Source organism: Falco biarmicus, chromosome 3 (assembly GCF_023638135.1).
Source record: "Falco biarmicus isolate bFalBia1 chromosome 3, bFalBia1.pri, whole genome shotgun sequence".
Taxonomy (NCBI): domain Eukaryota; kingdom Metazoa; phylum Chordata; class Aves; order Falconiformes; family Falconidae; genus Falco; species Falco biarmicus.
The window spans coordinates 117394435-117414785 of record NC_079290.1 but is presented as its reverse complement, the minus strand read 5'-3'; the positions used below and the strand labels follow the sequence as shown (position 1 = coordinate 117414785).

The following is a 20351-nucleotide window of genomic DNA, read 5'->3' as shown; positions in this document are numbered from 1 at the left end:
CTGATGCCCTGGCTGTGTTGGCAGAGGAGTGTTGCAGGAGGGAGCTCATCAGTCGGACTCTGCCACACGCTCCTTCCTTCCCTTAGAAGTTGAGCAGAATATTTGCTTGTATAATGTTTATTGATTCCCCAAGTGAATTAAAGCCGCATCCAAAATGAGATGGGGGCTCTGGCTGCTCTTTGGCAGTTTCAGTAGACAGAAACATGTTTATTTTAAGTGATAACACTGGGAAAAGAAAGTTTTGTCTCATGCCCACTTGACTGCTGAGGACATGGGAGGTGGCAGGGCTGGGATTCGGGTCTAGGCTGCTTTTTTTCTTTCTGTTAGGTGGGTTATGGGTTACTGGTTAAATTGAACGGCATGAAAATTACCAGCCCTGAAGCAAAGGCTTTGGGACTGCAAAGGCTCTCAGCTGTGTCTTATTCCAGCAGGAGGTTTTGCCTGATGTGTCAGGCGTCATTAGGAGAGCGTTTCAGCCGGGCGGTCAGATGGCAGCAGAGCCCAAAAGAAGTACGGACGGTTAGAAAGATTAGGTCAGAGGAGGGGGAACACGCGAAGGACGCTGTATCCACGCACCACCTCGAGTGTAGTCAGACATGCACCGATAGCAGTCATCAGCCCTCAGCTTTCCCTCACTTCTGAAGAGCAGGGCTTGCTGCTCCTCACAGAAAAGTACCTTCTCTTGGCACTGGCTGCCAGAAAAGCCCTGAAACAAGCCCCTCTCGGAGTGTTCGGGGAGGTATTTGCTGCGTAGGGCTAGGGGAACTGGAATGTATAGTAAGTCCGAGCCCTTGCCCTGCTCTGGAGGATGCTGCTTTGGCTAACGGTGGTACATGTTGGGGCGGGGGGAGCTTGGTGGCCTCATCTGATCATGCTCTGAGCATCAGTGGCTTCATGCACAGCTATGCCAGCTCTGAGCCCAGGGCCTGACCAGAGAAACTCCCTTCTCCCAGCAGCTTCTCGCTGTAAAACACATAGGAAAAAGCAAAGGAAGGCAAGGGGGGAATCTTAATAAGCTTTTCAGAAAAAGGATGCATGGATTGGCATCAAATTAATTATTACTGAGCTCTGGAGCACCTCTGAGCCTTGTGAAGTTTTATATAGCAGAGGCCACTTCGTAGCATACAGAAGCTTCCCAGCTGCCCCCACCCCAGGAACAATGGGATGGTGGGGAACGGGCTCTGGCTGTCATCAGGAGTCAAGGCAGACACTGCCGTCCCTGCTGTCACCGCTCGCGGGCTGCCCCAGCACACATGCACCGCATGCATCCTCAAAAATCAGAATTGCTTCCTCGCTGGGAGGAGGAGCTGGGGAAGGCTGTCGCAGCGGCAGCAGCACATGCAGCCCATGGTCATCCCCGTCTCAGCCAGCTGCTGGCTCCGAAACCCACTCGGGTTCGGTAACAGCAGCTGGAAGAGCGGGCAGGGAACACAGGAGCAGGGCAGCGTGCCCTTGGCTGCCTTCCAGCTCCACATTGGGGCGAGTAACTGAGTTTTCGGGAAGGCTCAGAAGCACATTTTTAAGTCCTCGGTCCTTGCTGTGCCGTCTCGTGTTATACTTCGCGAGGAGCTTGGAGCCTGCCATGCTGAGCTCACCCCATCCCGCTGCTTGGAAAACCTTGTGCTGCGGGTGGGCTTTGGAGATGTGCAGGTACTCGGTGGGAATGGAGTTGATGGCTCAAAAAGGACTTCATAAAAATCACCGTAGGAACAAAATCTTCTTTGATAAAGCAACAAACCCAGAACCCCCGAAGTGGGGAGTTCCGAAACAGCCTGTGCATCCCAGGGATGTTTGGGATGCTGCAGGAGCAGTGGCGGGCTTTGGCCTTGCAGGGTTGCCCCGCAGTGCTCAGCACCCTGGCAGGGTCCGTGCTGGTGGCCGCCAGAGTGGGCTGGGAGTCGGGGTGCTTGGGTCTTTGGCACAAACAGGGAGCCGTGTGCTGGTGGCGGGGTGAAGGGTCTGGATCCTGGGTTCGTCGGTTGTATCTTCTGCAACGTGGGAGAACCCCAGTCCTGGGTGGGAGGCGCGGGGTGAGCTGGCTCTCGGCACCCCTCGCACTCCTTGCTGCGGCGGAGAGTCAGACCCTTCTGGTCGTATCGGCCATTTCAGCTGAGCATCATCCCTTGAAACATTTCCCAGGTAAAGAAGCAGCAACTCTGAAGAAATTTCCATCTGATGCAGCTGCTTTTCAGGTTATTGTCTTGAATTTTGACTTTGGTTTAAAGGCGATTGGGTTTGAGATTCTTAAGGGAGATGCGAGTGGGTATGACTATGGGGATTCTGGGCTTTTCAGGATTTATACTCTGTTCAAAAACCAGAGCCAAAGCCGAGTTTTCTTCTGGGGCCTAATTCATTTTACACCTCTCACTGAAGCTAAAGGGAATTATTTACCCGCTTACTGCTCACTTGCATGATTAGATCCTATTTGTATTTAAATTACTATTTCAAAAGTTCAAACTTTTCATTCTTACATTTACAGCTTCCTTTATATCTAGCCTATACGGGTCACAGCTGATGCACGCTGCGATTAAACCGTTTCCATGAGTCGCCTTGCAGTCACAAAAATAATATTTTTGGGTCATCTGTGTGTGTTTGGCCACGTGCGTAGGTGGAGGAGGTTGGGCAGGAGAGAACAGCTGATGTATGGGCAGGCAGTGAAATAGTAGTTTCGAGCTTTTTCTGAGATGATAGGATCTGACTTTTATCCCAGCATCTCTTGGAAATGACACCGTGTATCACAGAGACGTTGGCTGCATGAGAAATCGGTAACGAGAGCGCACCTCAGCTGAGTTTAGTGCCATGCAGAGTTTCTGTGCACGCAGTCCGGAATGGTTATTAGTTTCCTCCTGTCAAACAGATATGCCTCCAACAAGCTCCTTTGTTAACAGGCTGTCAGCAAACTAAGCAACGAGGCAGAGGAAGACTTCTCTCCTTGCGCTGGTGGCTGGTGCTGGGAGCTGGAGTTGCGTTTCTGGGGTCCCAGGGCAGGAGCGGGTCACCTTGTGTATGCACCCACTGATGCTCTTGCAGAGGTTGTGGCACGATGCAGGGAAGAGGTGGGAGCAAGGAATTTCCTTGTCAAAGAGCTGGGATTTGTGGTGTAAGCTTTTCCTTAATTCATGTGATTTTCTTTCGTGTCCTGTAATTTTCAGGGTAAATGAGGGCTGGCTGCAATTATTGCAGGTGCTTATTTGGTCATGACAGGGCTTCGTGCGCCACTGTTCGCTCTGACGCCTTTTTATTGCCGTGGTGCTGAGGTACTTCAGACATAAAACTTGGGCACTGACAAACCTGTAATTGTATTCCCACAATATTCTCCTTCCTCTGAGAGCATAATTGGATATAGCTGGGCAGTGAGCAATGCCGGAGCGGGAGAGCAGCGGGCTCCCTTGCTGCTTTTGTTCCTTTTTGTTCTGCAAAGTTGTTGGCTTCCCAAAGGGAAGCAAAGCTCAGGTCTGGGCTTCCAAATTCCTGGAAGATGGTGGGCACAGTCTGCTTTGTTAAGCTGTAGGACCAGCTGGGAGATTGAGAGCTGGGATAAGGTCCTGCAAAAACCAGAGAGGAGTTCTTCCTTCAGCCTGGAGGAGCAGCGGGAGGGGGATGCTGGCAGGCTGGGCGTCTGCCCAGAGGGGAAGGGGGATCTGCTGTGTCGAGCACAGACTGCCTGCAGAGACGGAGGTTTTTCTCAATCACCTGCCAGGGCCGCTGCCCCACAGCCTTGGGACGCGGTGCCTGGCAAAGCAGAGCCCTTGCTCCCAGCCGGGGAGTGGTGCTTGGGATCCTGTTGGATCGATGCAGCTGATTTCCCACGGAACAGCCTGTTCTGTCTGAGCTGATCCAGGGGCTTTGCAGCAAATCTTCTCTTTATTGAGAACAGTCGGTTGCAGGACGAAACCCTTGGGTTTGGTCTGGTATTCTGGGGGGATGTTGTTTGTGTTGTGGTGCTGGTGGTGGGTTTTTATATTTTAACTATGTCGTTTTACTTTCTAGTTATATCCTGTGGAAATCCAGGAACCCCCAGCAACGCGAGGGTTATATTTAACGACGGCTTGATTTTCTCCAGTTCCATCATATACCAGTGTCGGGAAGGCTATTACTCCACAGGAGTGCTGAGCAGGCACTGCACGGTGAACGGGACCTGGACTGGGACCAGTCCGGAGTGTACAGGTGAGCGCAGGGCTGGATTCCTGGAAGATGAGTTGAAGGATGCTGCCAGGCTCTGGGGATGGGTTGTCAGGGCGTGTTGGAGGCTCGCTGTAGATGTGCGCATGCACACACACACACACGCTGCGCTGTGCGGAGAAACTCAGCTCAACCGCCTTGTGGCAGCGTCAGCCGCTCAGCCTGCAATCCCTGCAAGGACCTAATGGAAAACTCTTGTTTGGAGTTTGTTTTTTCCAGTTGGATGAAGGGAGCTCGGTGATAATTTCATAAGTAGATGTCAGCCAGCCCGCAGGGGCTCTCCGGGGCTGCTTCTGCAGGCGAGCGTGCCGGCAGCGGGATGTGGTGGGCAGAGCCCCTCTGCAGGAGCCCCTCGGTGGATGCGCCACGTTTCCTTACGGCTCCCACCCGCAGGTGCCAGGAACGGGGATGAGGCCACCGTGGTCCTGCAGAAGAGACCATAACTAGGGTAAAGCGAGGAGGGGGTGCCGTGGGCACACTGGCTTCCACCTAGCCCAGATCTGACCCAGGTTTTCTTTAAAGTTTAATGTGTGTTAATACTTCTTGCAAGGTCTTAATGTATCGTTAAGATTGCTGCTCGCTCTGCTGCGTAGAAACAAAGTTTTCTCCACGTGCCGGAGCCCAGCCTGCTCCGTAGCTCTCCCAAGCCTCTGTGCTGCAGATGCTCCTTCTCCACCGTTAGTTTTCCTGTGTTGAAAAACACTCAGGACCATCAGGTTGCTGGTTCTTGCAGATCCAGAAGTGTGAGACAAGGGATGGTCAGCCAGAAACGCTTCATAATTATTTTTTGTTTGTTTGTTTTCTGTTGGCAGTGATCAACTGCGGTGACCCCGGTGTGCCAGCCAACGGCATTAGGCTGGGCAGTGATTTCACCTACAATCGAACAGTGGTGTTCCAGTGCACGCCTGGCTACATGATGGAGTCAGACAGGGCATCTTCTCTAACCTGCACGAAAGACCGAACCTGGAATGGCACCAAACCCGCCTGCAAGGGTAAGACTGGTTGCTGTAAATATTGGAGGATACACGTTTTGCAGGCCACAAACTTTTTTGTAATTTGTGGCAATGTAATAGGCAGCAACGAGCCTCCCCGGGGGGGGAGGGGGGGGGGGGTGTCTCAGTCCTGTCGTTCAGTCTGTCCCCTGTAAACACAGGCACTTCCACAATTTTAGCAATGTAGCATGAACACCTTGCTGTCTTCAGGCTTGTATATCATCACAATAAGCCTGGGAGGGAGACAATTGCTGTTATCCCCGTAGTAGAGAATTAAAAATGAAGCACAAAGAGTGAAGCAACTTACTCTTCGCAAAAACTCAGATCAAACTCGAATTAAATATTATGTTTTGCAAGCATGCACTTTTTGGCACCATCTAGAAGTCTGAAAAATGTTTCTTCCAACTCCTTTCATTATTTCTCCGTTCTAAGATTGCCTCTGTAGTTAGGAGATAGGAAAAGGAAATAATAGAGCAGTTGCAGGACAGGCTGGATTCTTCTGCGAGTGTTTTACTCACCCACCAAGTGTAGATAAGGCTTGTATCAGCATCTGTGTACTTCTTCAGCAGTCTGGAAAATTTAGCTGTCATGATTCTGATATAAATACAGACCACACAGAAACTTCCAAATACACTTCAGTTGCTTCTGAGGCTATAAAGAGCAATTCTCACACTCCTTTTGTTCTCTCAACTGAGCTAATGTTGCAGGAATAATAGAGAATGTGGCCAGAGTCTCGTTTGGAGGCCGGGCTGATTTGCATGAGCTTAGCATCTTTCCCAGTGCTCCCCTGAGCTGAAAAGCAAAGCGCTGCAAAAATGTCATATTGAAACACCCTAGAGTGGATGAAATACAGACTGGTTGTTGATTCAACTGCTAAGCTGAAACTCAGCTAGGTTGTCCAGAATGTTTGAATCTTTGAGGGAATTTCAGGTGAGTTTTCACACTCAGTCAGGGTGGGTTCTTACCTTCCGTGGGAAACGAACACTGACTCAGAAATCTCACTTTGAGACTTGGGATGTGGTTAACTCCAAACTTCAAAGTAAAATGTTGGGGTTTACAGCTGCAGGCACAGCTGGGAAGGTTTGCACAGCCCCCTGCTAGCCCAGTCCCAGGAGATGCTCTTCAAGAGCAGAACACGACTTTGATCCGACACGAATTTGCTTGTTAATGGAAATAACTATGCTGAAGAGTTGAGAGAACTTGAGCATGCTTTTGTTTCTCGTTCAGCTATCATCTGTAAATCCCCGCAAGCCATCCCCAACGGGAAAGTTGTGGGCTCGGACTTCAGCTGGGGGTCCAGCGTGAGCTATGCCTGCCTGGAGGGGTACCAGCTCTCCCTGCCTGCCGTGCTGACCTGCGAGGGCAATGGGACTTGGAGCGGGGAAATTCCCCAGTGCTTTCGTGAGTAGGCAGCCATCCATGTGTTCATGCATGAATGGGGTGGAGGAGTCTGCTTAAAACCCAGTTGTTCAGTGCTCCCTCTCTCCAGCATCTCTGGTCTCCGTGCCGTTGATGTTAGTGCTAACTCTGCCTTGCCTGACAGCATCCCAGGGGTACGGCTGGACCATTCTCAGTCTGTGGGAAGTTAAATATCTGGTTGCTGTGCTTCCTACCCCTGAGCCCAAGGGAGGGCTTGCATTAGCTGAAGGCAGTGGGAGTTTTGCATGGCAGGAGGAAAGATGACGATGCTTAGCGTGCCTGCAGCCAAAAGCCTGAACGCGCTCCCCACCTCCGGCAGCAGCCACATGGCTGGGGGTCTTGGTTGTAGTAGTGGCCACGGGGATGCAGGCAGTCACTCCACCTCCTGTAATGAAGGTGTGTGGGCACGTCTGAAGATCTTGCATGTTCCTGTCCACAAGCGTCTTTAAAACAGGCTCTTCCTCCGTGTGTATCCCCAGGGATTCAAGCCTCTGCAGTCAGGGCTCTTGAAACTGCCAAAGGCTGTAGGAAAAAAACCTTTGGCCAAGGGCACTGTGGTGCTGCAGGAGGAGTTAGGGATATTTTGTGAAGGCAGAACTTTGGCTGGGTGAAAACCTGTGTGCCTGATACAATAGCTAATGCAAAAAAAATTAGTTAAAAGTCTCATAATGATAAAGGCAGATTTGAGTTTCTTTTCTAGGCTGGATGGCTGGCAGCTGCACAATAGCCATTTTCATATTAAATCATACAAAGCCCTCACCGTGTTCTTTGCACCTTTCCCTGGATCTTGTATAATTAGCGGGCTTTCTGTGTGACCATATAGCAATTTGACATCGTGCAATTAGAGATACATTTTAAAGCTAAGCATGCTGTTAGGGGGAAAAAAAAAAAAAGAAAAAAAGAAAAGATGGGGGAGAAGGTGGAAGTTAATTAACGGCAATTGACAAAAAGAGAGAATTACAAGGAAAGTAGCCAGCAACGCCTTCTACCACTGCTAATTCCCTAGTCAATCACAGAGTTTGATGGCAGGGAGTGGTAAGGTTTGGGCCATTAATAGACCCATCTTTAGCTTATTAACATGGCTTGCTCTTGAGGAGGTTCATCGCAATCCACTTGTCTCTCCGCCTGTTGCAGCCGTGTTCTGCGGTGACCCGGGGATACCCGCTCAAGGCAGGAGGGAGGACAGAGGCTTCACCTACCGTTCCTCCGTCTCCTTCTCCTGCTTAGCCCCGCTCGTGCTGGTGGGATCGGCCCGGAGGTTCTGCCAGTCCGATGGGACGTGGAGCGGGACCCAGCCCAGCTGCATAGGTAAGGGGAGACTCCGTCTTGCACCTACGGGCGAAGAGCTTTGAGCGGTCACCTGGCTTTTCCGTTGGTAGCAAAGCTGGCTTTCTTTCCCGGGTTGGTAGAAACGAGCGCTTTGCTGCCCTGCAAATCAGAATATATAGGGATCGTGCTTTGGGTTTGTACGGACTAGCTGGTGGTAAGCAACCCATCTTCTTCTCTTGCTCTTTGCTGCCTGGCCCCATCATTCCTGCCCCTGATGGTGGTCAATGCATGGTGCGCCCAAGGAGGGCTATCCCCATCCCCCCATTACTGCTCCTCAGCACTGTGCTTGGGCTGCTGGTGGGCCCGAAGGAAAATTCCTCTGCAGAACTTCCAGGTTAATATTTACAACCTGGGCCATAAGGATTGAGGGCTGGGGAGGGGGATGGAGGCGCCTGCGGGGGGTTGCACCACCCAGATGTCCCAAAGGCTGGTGCTGCCCACGTTACCTCTGGGGCTGGGGACCACAGCACTTGTGCCCTGTGCCGTGCTAAGGCTGCTGCATCCCTGCCAACATCGCATCATCGTCTTGGCACAGTGCTGGGCTTCGGGCTCTGTGCTGCTTCCAGGCTTCCTTCCTCGGGGACCTCCAGCCCAACACGCTGCTCCGTGGAGGGGCACAGTGTCGTCATCAGTGATGGGCCTGAAAATGCAATTTGACTGCAGAGAGCAGCCGTGGGCTTTTAGCTCTGCTGCTCACAGAAACTGCAGCAAACCAGAGTGCTGCCTAAAGGGTGCACAGGAGAGCCCTTATGTTCTCTGCTGCCTTTGAATTACATCCAGAAGAGCAACTCCTGGAAGTGTGGAAGTGCTGTATACAGAGAGCAAAATCCTATAGATCGCTTTGCCTAGCTGCGGTGTTGGGATTCAGGCTCAAATACCCGCCTGTTCTTCAGGTGCCCATTTTCTGGGGCTTCCAGAACCCTTTGAAACCTCTGGGAGGTGTGTAATCATAATTAGTCACAGTATTCTTCACCTCTTTAAAACTCCGGCTACCTTCTCGAACTCTGGGGCTCCCGTGGTGATAAACTGCAGGGGCTGTGTGCTGTTACCATAACTGCCTGAACACCACCATCATCACCTTATGAGGGCATCGGGGGCAGAGACAGATCCTGGGCTGTTTTCCACAATTTTCAGTTATTCCAGCTACATCTGAAATGCCTCACCAGTTCTAGTAACGCAAAATGACTCGTGGCTTGAACCTCCAAGTTTCCTCTTGATTTCACCAGGAGCTTTCTTGCGTATGGAGAGTTGGGAGCACCTGCCTACTGTTGGAAATTTCGGCTTTAAATGCTTCAGCACTTTCTTGCAAATCCTTGTCCAGGATCCTTCCTATCAGACATGTGTGGCACCCAGCCCTCCAGGGCCATCCGTGATCGAACCCAGCAAATGCAGCTCTTCACGCTGCTGCTGAAACGTGCTTAGAATTTGCCTGCCCAAAACAAACCACGAGAAGGGAGAAGACTTGTGTGTCTACAAAACCTTAACCCAGAACGCCAGTTTCTGACACAAGCAGCCGAACCCAAAGTACTGTATTTATTGGGATTTCACCCATTTCTGAGATTCCTTAGATTGCCAGTGCCACAGACCCCCCAGATGGAGCCAGGAGACCGAGGCGCTGCCATCCATCACCTGCTACCTCATCCAGTGATGGGGCTCTTTATTTATTTATTTTAGACACTGATTTATCTGCAGGCTCCCGTGGAAACTGCATCAGTGATAAATGACGAAAGCTCAGCAGAACCGAACGACGGAAAATGAATTAGCTCGTGCGCTGCAGCCCCAAATGGGCCACGTTTTGTATCCCTTGTTTAGTTACCGCCGCTCTGAGGACCTGGGGACGACACCAACGAGTGCAATAATGTTTCAGCGTGAAGAGACCGATTAGTCAGATCGAAAGGAAGAAAGGCATAAACAGCCATGCCATTAGGTACAGAAGTTGTGCTCCATGGCCCTGTAGCTGCAGGCTGTAGTGACAGGCCACCTCTGTCCCACTGTGCTGGGTTGTGGAGGCTTTTCGTGGCTATTTCTTGACTTGCACAATGCTGTTCGTTGGGGTATGTCAGGGAAGTGCAGAGATGGATTTGCTGTGCTGTTTATGCTTCTCCTAATGATGTTGAGCAAGTTGAAGAAAGAAGGCTGGGAGTCCAGAGCAGGCTCTCATCTCATTGCACTGAAATCCTGCGATGCTCCAGCTCCCCGGTGACGTAGCTACCCTGGCCGGGTACCTGAGCACCCCTGTGGCCAACACTGCGCCTTCACTCAATGCAGTGCTCCCAAGGAGCAGGGAACCTGCTGCTGCTGAACTGCCCTTGAGACAGGAGCTGCATGTTGCCTTTGCTCCGTTTGGGATGCTGATATTAAAGTGGTGCATCTCTGCCTTAATTCCGCCAGTGCCCTGCCACTGCCGACACGCTGGGAAAAAGTCGTGATAGATGCTACAAGGGTAGCAGCAGATCATTCCTACTGAACTGTGTGCGTTCATCTAGATGGATTGAGACCGAACAAGATGTAAAGAGAGATTATGTATCTGAGATGCATTAAAATTTCCAGCCCCCGCCTATCACCACGAAACAGTGAGGTTCCAGGGTGAGCGTGCGAGTGACGGCTGAGCAGAGCCCACAAGGGCAGAGGCGCTGGCTCAGGGCACAGAAGAGACTGGTGTGACAGTGGCCCTCGGTGCAGGGGTGGCCAGTGGAAGCCGAGGGCACAGCACTGGTGAGCCGGGTGCTTCGCTCATCACGTCTACAACAGGGGAAGGGAAGGGAGCTGGCCCTGACGTAAGATTTATGTTCTTGCATTTGCTCGTGGCTGATAGAGTGCCTCTGGTTAGTATACGTTGCAACAGTCAGGGATTTAAGAAACAAAAAAATCCGTGTGTTTTTCCTTGTTGCTATGTATTCCTTCTGTAGCAGAATATTTCTGTCTCGTTGCAAAGGCACAGCACGGTCTTTCTGTGCAGAGAGCAGGGAAGGCAGAGCTCTGACGGGGCTTCCACAACCGCTCCTTTAAAACACCGTCTCTGTTCTTTTCTTTTAAGACCCCAGCCTCACGACGTGCGCAGACCCCGGTGTGCCTCTTTTTGGGATGCAGAACAACTCCCAGGGCTATCAGGTACTGTCATGGCAGCAGGGTCCCCTCGGCTGCCCCCCGGTACTTGCTGGGATTATTCCGTGTCTGATTGTAATGGGGATGAACGTGTCCTCCCGTGAGCAGGACATCCCGGCGTGCTGCATTAGACCTCAGAGTGCGTTTGTATGGGATTAACCAGCAACGCATTATTTATGATATTAATTACAGTGCTAATTAATAGTTATTAGTGTAATTAGTATTCACACGGGAGGCATCGTTTCCATTAATTTTCAGACCAAATTCTGTAGGTGGTTTTCATAATCGCACCTTCCATACAGTATGAAATCAGTGGAAAGGAGAGGAGGAAAAAAACCGAAGGAATTCCCCGGGGTGCTCCATCTCCAGCCTCCGCTGCCGTCCCAGTGGATGCCCGTTCCCTGCTGCGACGGGGCTAGGATAGTGGATTCCACGCAGCCACTCCTGCCAGAGTGGCTCTTTTGGGTTTGCTGCTAATTAGCTATCTTAATCCTGGGGTTTAGCGTATTCATTCTAGTTTTTAATGAATGCTGAGACACTGTAGGTCAGCCTGAGAGCCGCACGCTGCAGGGGACAAGGTGGTGGCTGGAGCAGAGTGCTGCGGGGCTATGCTGCCTCTGGATGTGGTACCCTGGGGGTCCCCGGGAGCACCCATGGGGTACAGCCCGGCCGCAGGGACAGCCAGGAGGTGGCCCGCACAGTACAGCCTTGCTAGGGAGGATGGGGAGGGTGTTCAAAGCTTTGCTTGGCAATTTTATTCCAGGATATTTTGGTTTTAAAGCAAATCCAGTTGGGATAACGGGGCACGAGCTCCATTGTGGGATGAAATAATGGTCATTTGGTGGAAATCAATTGCAAAAAATGCGGATAGTCTGCAAAAAGCATGCCGCAAAAATGTCGAAAAGTCAGGTTTGGGTTTTGTGATCCTCTTTGCTGTTCACAATCCGAATTGGCATTTGTAACGGGGCTGCAGGACATTTGTTGATGCTGGTTATACTGAATATCCCTTTTGGCAAAAATCTCAGCCCATTCTGACAGCACCTGTGTTTGATGCTGGCTTTGGTTGTGTTTTAAAGACAAAGCAGCCTCGCCTCTATCACTAAAAGCAGCAACCCCCTGCACAGCTACGGGCTGCAGCTTCCCAGGGGCTCCGAGAGCTTTCTCAACACCAGGGCAGTGAGGGCAGAAAGCAGGTGACTGCCCTCTCCAGCGTATAGAAGATGGAAAATGATGGGATTTTTGGTATTAAAAGTATGGGTGAATCCCATTGCACTGGGAAGTTCAGCGTTTTATCTCCTGTGGTAACAGTGTTAAAGGAAAAATTCACGCAGCTGTGGGTACCACTGGGCTTGCTTTAATCACAGCTCAGAATTGAGGGGCAAAGAGCAAAGGGATGCATCGCAGCTTATATACCCTTATCAAATCATTAGCTGATGTCTGAAGTTTTTAGAAGTTTCCTTTAGTCTCGTCAGTTCTGTGAATCCATCACCTGACTCTGTCCCAGTTGATCCATCTATTCGGTTCCAGGCTCCGCCTGGGTTCCAGGCTCCTCCTCGGATCGTAGTCTTCTTTCTGCCTGCTTTAACTCACACAATCCTTCAAGCACGCTTAGTCTTTGGATATTCATCTATATTAATTTTTATAAAAACGGAGAGCACTTGCGTACACCAATTGATCATCTATTGTTTCTTTAGTCTCCCGCTGATTAGCTTGACTAAGTTTTAAACCAGCCTTGGATTAGGGCTATACAAGGGCCAAGACCTGGTTCTGCCAGTTGGCAGCTTCAGCACTTTAAATTTCTTAATTCAAAATACATTTTCTTTAATAAACAGGTGGGAAGCATCATCTTTTTCAAGTGCCAGAAGGGGTACCTGCTGCAGGGCTCCACTACCAGGACCTGCCTGCCCAACCTGACGTGGAGCGGCGTGCAGCCGGATTGTGTCCGTAAGTCTCGGGAGAGGTTTTGACAAAGGAAACCGGTGCCTTTGCCCAAGCTTCAACTTGTCGCCTTGTTTTGTCGCTGTGCTTCACTGTGCCAGCTCTGAAGAGCTGGTAATTTGGGGAGGTGGGGGTGTGTGGGGCTCTGATCATACATATTCTTGAAGAAAAGGGAGATCACACAATTCCTTCTCTCCTGACATGACTACATCAGCAGCCGCTCCTGATTTCAGATGATTTTTTTTTTCACTTGTCCCTTCCTCAGAGACACAGTTTCAGGTGAGACTTTGTTTTGTGCTTCCAAAACCGCATTTGATGGTGGCAACGTGAGCTCGCACTCCAGGGACCGATGTTTAACATTTAGCCAGAAGGGCTCTCCGGCAGAGCAGTGTTTCTCCTCATCTCTAAAAACATTTTGCTCTTTCTTTTAAGCTGTCTATCATCTTTTCCTTGCTACACCAGAAGGAGCTCAGTTTAATGTATTTGAGTGGTAATATCCACCATGACCTCTGTATCATAAGTATTAAAAAGCTTTTTCCTCTCCCTTGTGAGGTTTTTCGGCTAACAAACCCTGTAGGTGCTTGTTCTGCGAGCAGCCCGACCAGGGCACCTGCCTTAAAAGCTCTTACACATAGCATCAGGGGAGGTGGGGGGGGGTGCTCTGGATGGAGCTGCCCATCCCTGCTGCTCTGGGTGCTGGCAGTGCATCCCTGGGTGCCCAGGCTCTCTGCCGGACGGGAAGGCTGCAGGGATGCCGCTGTGGCTCTGTGTGGGGTTTTGCTCCTGGTGCATGGAAATACAAGATGGTTTTGGCTTCCCCGTGGTGGCCAGGAGTGCTGAGTTGTTTATCTCCTGTTGTAACCGTGGTAAAGGAAAAATTGGCGCAGACGTGGGTACCACTAGGCTGTAGGTTCTGTGTAAAGCCGCCTCTGTCCGCGGCACGGAGCTGGATGCGGTTCCAGCTAATGAGAGCTGAGCTGCCACGACCCCATGGGGCTGGGGGCTCATGGCCGGGGGTCCCAGACCATGTGAGTTGGGGTCGGTCTCTCAGCTTCCTGCGTTTTGCATCTCATCCTCTGTAAAATGAGGATGAAGATTATACCTCCTGAAGGCTGCTGAGGATTTGTTTTCATTCATGAGCAGTTGGAGAGCCACAGAAAGGGCAAATTTACAGTGTGGGTGAGAGGGAGCGTCCCAGCTCGGTGATTTATTCATTTTGTGTCGTAACTTCTCAAGGGAAGCGGTGACACATTTACAGCAGGACCTCGTAGAGCGGTGCGGGCTCTGGTGGCAGGGAGCTGGACAAGCTCAGCTTCCATTTCTGTGGCCAAATCCTGAAAGTTATTGAGTAATTTTAGGCTTTTATGACTCACACGCTTCTGAGGACTTACCGAGTGATCCGATGGACAGGTAGGTGCAAGTTACTGGGAGGACAGTGGTCCTGGGAAGAGAGATTATACAAAACCAGCACTGCAGTGCACTCACTGGAATCACTGGCTTAACTGCCTTTGCAGGACATCAAGACCCGGTCAATTTTCAGTCCACAAAGAAGCCTGGGACATGGTTCTGGTGCTGGAGTGCAAAGGAAGAAGGTGTCTTCAGCATCATCTGGCTTTGGCTTTTTTCCCTTAAAAGCTAGGGATGGCAGAGCCTGATTTTCAGTTGATGGAAGCTGGGGCCGAGCAAAGGATCCCCTGAGAGCTTTAGCCAGACAGAGTGATCTAGCCAGCGAAGCACGGGAAGCAGTCTCATTAATTCATCCAGCTGGGGAAAATCTAGGCGTGACATAGTCTCCCTCAGTGAGCGAAGAAAGCTTTTGCTGAAAAAAGCTCTTCTAAGAGATTTCTGTCCCTGCTGACATCATGGCATCACTTTTCTGCCATTCGGTGTACAACTGGATGGTGTCTCTCATATCTGTTTCCTTGTGCTTTTCAGCTCACCACTGTAAGCAGCCGGAGACCCCCTCCCACGCCAACATCGGAGCCCTGGATTTGCCATCTCTGGGCTACACCTTGATCTATTCCTGCCAGAGCGGGTACTATCTCACCGGAGGATCTGAGCATCGAACCTGCAAAGCAGACGGCAGCTGGACGGGGAAACCCCCCATTTGCCTCGGTAAAAGCTCTGAGCAATGCGCCGCGGGTTTCACCTTTGCCTGCACCTCCGTGGAGGGGAGCGTTGCAGCCCCGGAGAGCCAGTGCTGCTCCTGGAGCTGCACCAGTACACCAGGAACCGTGTGGCTGCCTGGCTGTGGGGCTCACAGGGTCCTGTGCAGCTCCAGGGGCTGTGATAGCTAGGGGGGGGTCTGCCTGATGGTTTGGATCCAGAAGCATCTGCACAAGATTTTTCTTTACGCCATCCACCGTTTAGCCACCTGAGAGGCTTAGATCAGGAACACGGGATGGTCTGTTCTTGAAACAGAGCTGGTAGCTTCTCTGGACGCTGTGGTTTGGAGCAGCTGGCAGGGGAGGACAGCAAAATGAAGCTTCGTGCTGTTTGCCATGGGCTGGGCAGGAACCTGTCCCAAGCCCCCACACGCAGGGATGCGCAGCCACGTCACCCGTGTGAGCGATGCCAGCCGAAGGCTGTCCTCTACTCGCACCAGCACAAGTGTCTCAACAGCGTCAGGCACGGCAATACTGACGGGCTGATGTTTGCCCCTCTCTTCCAGCTGATGTCCGCCCCAGCGGGAGGCCGGTCGGCACCGCGCGGGACCCGCCGCTCGCCAAGGTGTCAGGTACCGTCACAGCGCTCGCTCTTCTGTGGGATGCGTTAGGACCAGACCTGGACCTTACTAGGTCCATCTCCTCCCATCTCTTCCCCAGGGCAGCCAGAAACCCGGCTGTTCCTTGCAGCACCACGTGCTGAACGCAGCCCACGTGCACCATCCTCTTCATGCTCCACTGGAGATGGGTGGGAGCCCTAAGGGAGCTGGGTACCAGCACCCACTTCAGGGCACTCCAGAGATGCAAGCCCTCTGAGATGTGTTACATCAGAGCTTTTTTTTAAAAAAAAAAAAAAAAAAAAAAAAAAAAGGGTTTGGTAGCTTTTCCTAAGTAATTGTTTTCAGGGTTGGTTTGTTTTTAAAACTTTGGTGGCATTTTTTGTCAAAACAACAAAATTAAAGTCATCAGCTTGTTTGTTCTCCTTGGCTTTGTACTCAGTGATGGTAACACAGAGGGTGGGTGGGATTGGAGATATTTAAATACGTATTTGTGAATTCAAAGAAAGAATGGAATGTGCTCTATTTTGATTTCTAAAAAAAATGGAAATAAACGGCAATGCTCTTGTTTTTCAATGCATCCCAAATTGCTGTGCTTTCTAGTGCCTGCTGATGTGTTTGCAAGGAATTCCCTTTGGAAAGGCTCCTACGAATACATGGGGAAAAAGCAGCCTGCGATGCTGTCTGTCACTAGCTTTGACCCCACCACCAGTAAAGTCAACGCCACTTTGATAGACCACAGTGGCGTGGAGCTCCAGGTGTCTGGTAAGGGAGACAGCGTGCTCGTTTGTAGGGATTTACACTCGTCCTGTGCGGTACCGCAGAGCAAGGGGCTGCGTGCTCTGCTCCATGAGTGATGTTGATGCTCTGATTAAAGTCTCTGGTCTTTGATTGGACCAAGACAAACAAAATCATGTGCCTGAGTTTGCTCGGACTCTACCCGAAAGGTAGCTCAGCCCAGCCCATCGTCGGGGGTGGTGGGCTTGTAGTTTAAGATAAAACAATATTAAATGATGTGAGTGCTCCTTGTCCCTGCCCTCCCTGGAGCACCAGGGTGTTACTGATCCAGCAGCGTCACCTCGGTGTTACCAGTCAGGTCTTTTCCCATGAGCAAGATGCCTTTAACATCTGGGGCGGGGGGGGGTGGGGATTGTGCGCCCATGGTGTGTTTCCCCGTGCATCCCACTGATGGGGTTGGGAGAAGTTGTTCGCTCTAAGGTGATGTGGTGACTTCTCTCCTCTCTCAGGTAGGAATTTAATTACTTCAAACTCAGAGTCATTGTGATCAAAAGATTAAAAGCCACTTATTTTTCAGGCATTTACAAGAAGGAAGACGTGCACCTGCTTCTCCAGGTTTATCAAATAACGGGGCCGGTGGAGATCTTTGTCAACAAGTTCAAAAATGATAAATGGGCTCTAGATGGACACGTAAGTGCTGGGGCACCTCGTACACAAAGCGTACCCACACCACTCCTCTCATTGCTGTCACAACCCTGGCTTTTCTCTTGCTGAAGCTGAGGGGATAACTCCCGTAGCTGGTGGCAAGATGAGGTTGCTATCCTCCAGTGACCTGCTTGCTGGAAGGAGACACAGGGCACTCTTCCAGCACATGAGATAACGTTACACGGCAGTCAGCTCTTCCATGCTCCCTTGCAGCTGTATGGGGTTTTGGTTTTTTATTGCCCTCTGGTTTGAAGCCTGTAAGTTTTCCAGATAACACTAAAGGAGAAACCAACATCATTACTTCCATTTTAACATTTGATGTCTGTTAAACACGGAGCTAGAAGAGCTTATCTTCCCTTATGGAATCAACTTCTCAGCTCAGTTTCTGTGTCTGGTAACTTCCCATGCCCTGAGAGATCTACTGGAGCTTAGAAGAAACTTGGGTCTGATTGACCCATGGCCAGCTGTAGCCCAGAGCCCTCACCATCCCTGTTGAATCAGCAGTGTGTTCTATAGTTTATTGCCAATGTTTCTTTTTTTCCTTCCTTTGAGACGTGAGAATCTTAAAAAGTCATTGAACAGTTAGAAAACATCGTGATTTTCTGGGGAATTGAATCAGATGAATCCGGCATGGCCCTGGAAGAGGCTGTGATAAGATGGGTGCTCAAATCCCAGGACAAATTTGGACAAATCTGTTGATGTGTGCTCTCCTGTCATCACAGGTCTCGTCAGAGTCTTCAAGCGGCACGTTTGTGTACCAGGGCTTTGTGCGTGGCAAAGGCTTCGGGCAGTTTGGCCTTCAGAGACTTGGTAAACCTCCTCTGGTTGCCACTTTTCCCCTTGCAAGCTGGATTTGGGTGGTAGGGGAGGTTTTCAAACAGGGAACGTTTCTCCTGTCCCTCTGGCTTGTAATTTTCAGCCTGCTGGGCCAGATCTTTATAGCTGGTTTTAAACCGTCGGGTTTAAGCTAACCCTTCCCAGCTGCTCTCCACACAGCGTTTGTGAGAGCTGGGAACCCCAAAACCAACCCCTGGGGTGAAGTGCCCTCATGGGGGCACTTCCATCCTGCATCCCACTCCTTCCTCACCCCCGTTCCTCCCCATGCGGGATGGACGCACAGCTCTGCCCTGCCTTGTGCTGAAATACCAAACACATTGAACACAGAATATTCTGGCAATGGGGGCGAAACCCACCCTCAGTGTAAGGTTTGTGGGAGGCGAAGAACACAACAACAGGATTTTGCATTTGGGAACAAAGCGAGGCATTTAAATGCATGGTTTGCTGTTAAGGCAAAGGCTTCGGAGCCACAAATAGCAGCTGGAAACTTTTTTCCTCCGCGTTGCCAGATGTCTGACCTAAAAGCCCAAGTCCCATTGCTACCACAAAAAGTGGCCTCCCTCTCACTTTGGGAAATCACAGAGACACTTGAGAGCTTAAACCACCCACGTTCTAAGCTCCTAAACATCTCTTAATGTGGCTTGAGCTCTTCAGTCTCTTAGGATTTTTGGAATCTGACCCTGGACTCTTATCACCTTTATGGAGAATTAGATGCTCCTTATTGCAGCCTTTGAAAGTCTCCCTTAAAGCTTGACTTTAAGCATCCAAGTTTGAGCACTGTGGTAAGATAAATCTATTTACAACTCTCTTTAATTGCAGTGCTAAATAAATGATGATGTCTAAGCTAGGCTAGATCTCCAAACAATTCTTCTTGCAGCTCAGCAGCTTTTGATTACCTTTTACAGCAACACTTCTAACCATCTTATTCCGTTGATGAGGATATAACCTGTAACTCAAGCAAACCCCACTTTCCCACAACGTTGTTTTGAAATGTGTTTACTTCTGCTGTGTTTCAGACGTCAGCATGATGGAAAATGATCCAGAATCAATAGGACACCATTTTGCATCAAACAGCAGTTCTGTGGCAGCTGCCATTCTTGTGCCTTTCATAGCCCTGATTATTGCAGGGTTTGTGCTTTATCTCTACAAACACAGGTAGGTTGCAGGCATGAGGCGAGTAGCTGAAACAAAGTCAGGGGGCTGGCAGAAATATTTGAGCTTCACTTAAAAGCAATCCCCCCTAGATCTGATTTCTCATTTAATTCAGAAGGTGAAAAAATAATGGAGCGAGCATGCATGGCGGGGCGAGGGTGTTAGGAGAAGCGAGCGTTGAGGGCTTTTATGACCATTAATAAGATTTGTGGCAACATTAAGTAGGATAAGGCAAAGTAAATTTAATATTTCAGCGTTCAGGCTGGCTTTGCATATGTTGTAAGTTAGTGATTTCTCCTGATCAATGTATGGCTGTGGAAATGTTGCTGCCCTGCAAAGTGTTGTGCAGGCTGGCGGCTCGGCAGAGGGAGCAAAGCCCGGGGAGCTGTCGCTGCTGCGGATCTATAGCACGATTTTTCTGTAGGACCCTTCTGCCTTATTGCTGTTCACCCTCTTCAAAAGCAGCTCTTCCCCTCCCACTGACTTCTTGCCAGGGCTGTACAGCTGCCTGCCGCAGGAGTAGCTCTGACCTGGCTGGATTTTCTCTCCGACACCCCGCAGGAGAAGACCCAAAGTCCCATTCAATGGCTATGCGGGCCACGAGAACACCAACGTCCGAGCGACGTTTGAAAATCCGATGTACGACCGAAACCTGCAGCCCACGGACATCATGGCCAACGAGACGGAGTTCACAGTCAGCACGGTGTGCACAGCCGTATAGCACCCGGCCCCTCCGCGGTGAGTGGGCAGAAAGGGGACGCGAGAGCGGGATGCTGCCCCCCCCTTTCCTCCTGGTTGGGACTTTGTAAATGCTGTATGGAAGTGGTGGTTCAAAGGAGCACCCAGGGTGGTCCAGGAGATCGTCTCTGCCCAGGGCAAGACCCAAACCAGCATCCCTCAGTCTCAGGTGCTTGCTGCCAGTCGGGGCATGGCCTCCTGGGGACCGGTGACAAAGCAAATCCCAAGAGCCCTGTGGTGGGGGCAGTCAGCAGGTGAAGGAAGGAGTCTTTGGTGTGACTCCAGACAGGGTGTTTTGCACCCTCAGAGGATAAAGCAAAGGGGTTAAGACTTTTACTGCACAGGCACAGAGAAAGAACAAGTGTCATGAAAGTATCCTGTGGGTAGAGCACTTCTAGACGGGAACGTTCCCAGTTTGAGACGACAAAGCCATTAGCAGACTTTCCCAGCGTTTCCGTGTATATTAACAAGCTGTTTGCTTTTCTCTCGCCCCT

The 20351-nt window shown here is 50.7% G+C and overlaps 1 protein-coding gene across 1 annotated transcript in view; it reads left to right on the top strand.

The window, feature by feature from the left end:
• Positions 1 to 20351, top strand: part of CSMD2 (CUB and Sushi multiple domains 2) — a 305956-nt gene that overhangs the window by 282451 nt on the left and 3154 nt on the right. The window contains exons 58-70 of the mRNA XM_056332990.1: positions 3991 to 4167; positions 4995 to 5174; positions 6402 to 6575; positions 7728 to 7901; positions 10960 to 11033; positions 12860 to 12971; positions 14901 to 15080; positions 15637 to 15702; positions 16291 to 16452; positions 17003 to 17115; positions 17853 to 17940; positions 18984 to 19122; positions 19681 to 19857. Of these exons, the coding sequence (XP_056188965.1) occupies positions 3991 to 4167; positions 4995 to 5174; positions 6402 to 6575; positions 7728 to 7901; positions 10960 to 11033; positions 12860 to 12971; positions 14901 to 15080; positions 15637 to 15702; positions 16291 to 16452; positions 17003 to 17115; positions 17853 to 17940; positions 18984 to 19122; positions 19681 to 19840 (1799 nt within the window). The 3' untranslated portion in view covers positions 19841 to 19857. The remainder of the gene's footprint in view (positions 1 to 3990; positions 4168 to 4994; positions 5175 to 6401; positions 6576 to 7727; positions 7902 to 10959; positions 11034 to 12859; positions 12972 to 14900; positions 15081 to 15636; positions 15703 to 16290; positions 16453 to 17002; positions 17116 to 17852; positions 17941 to 18983; positions 19123 to 19680; positions 19858 to 20351) is intronic.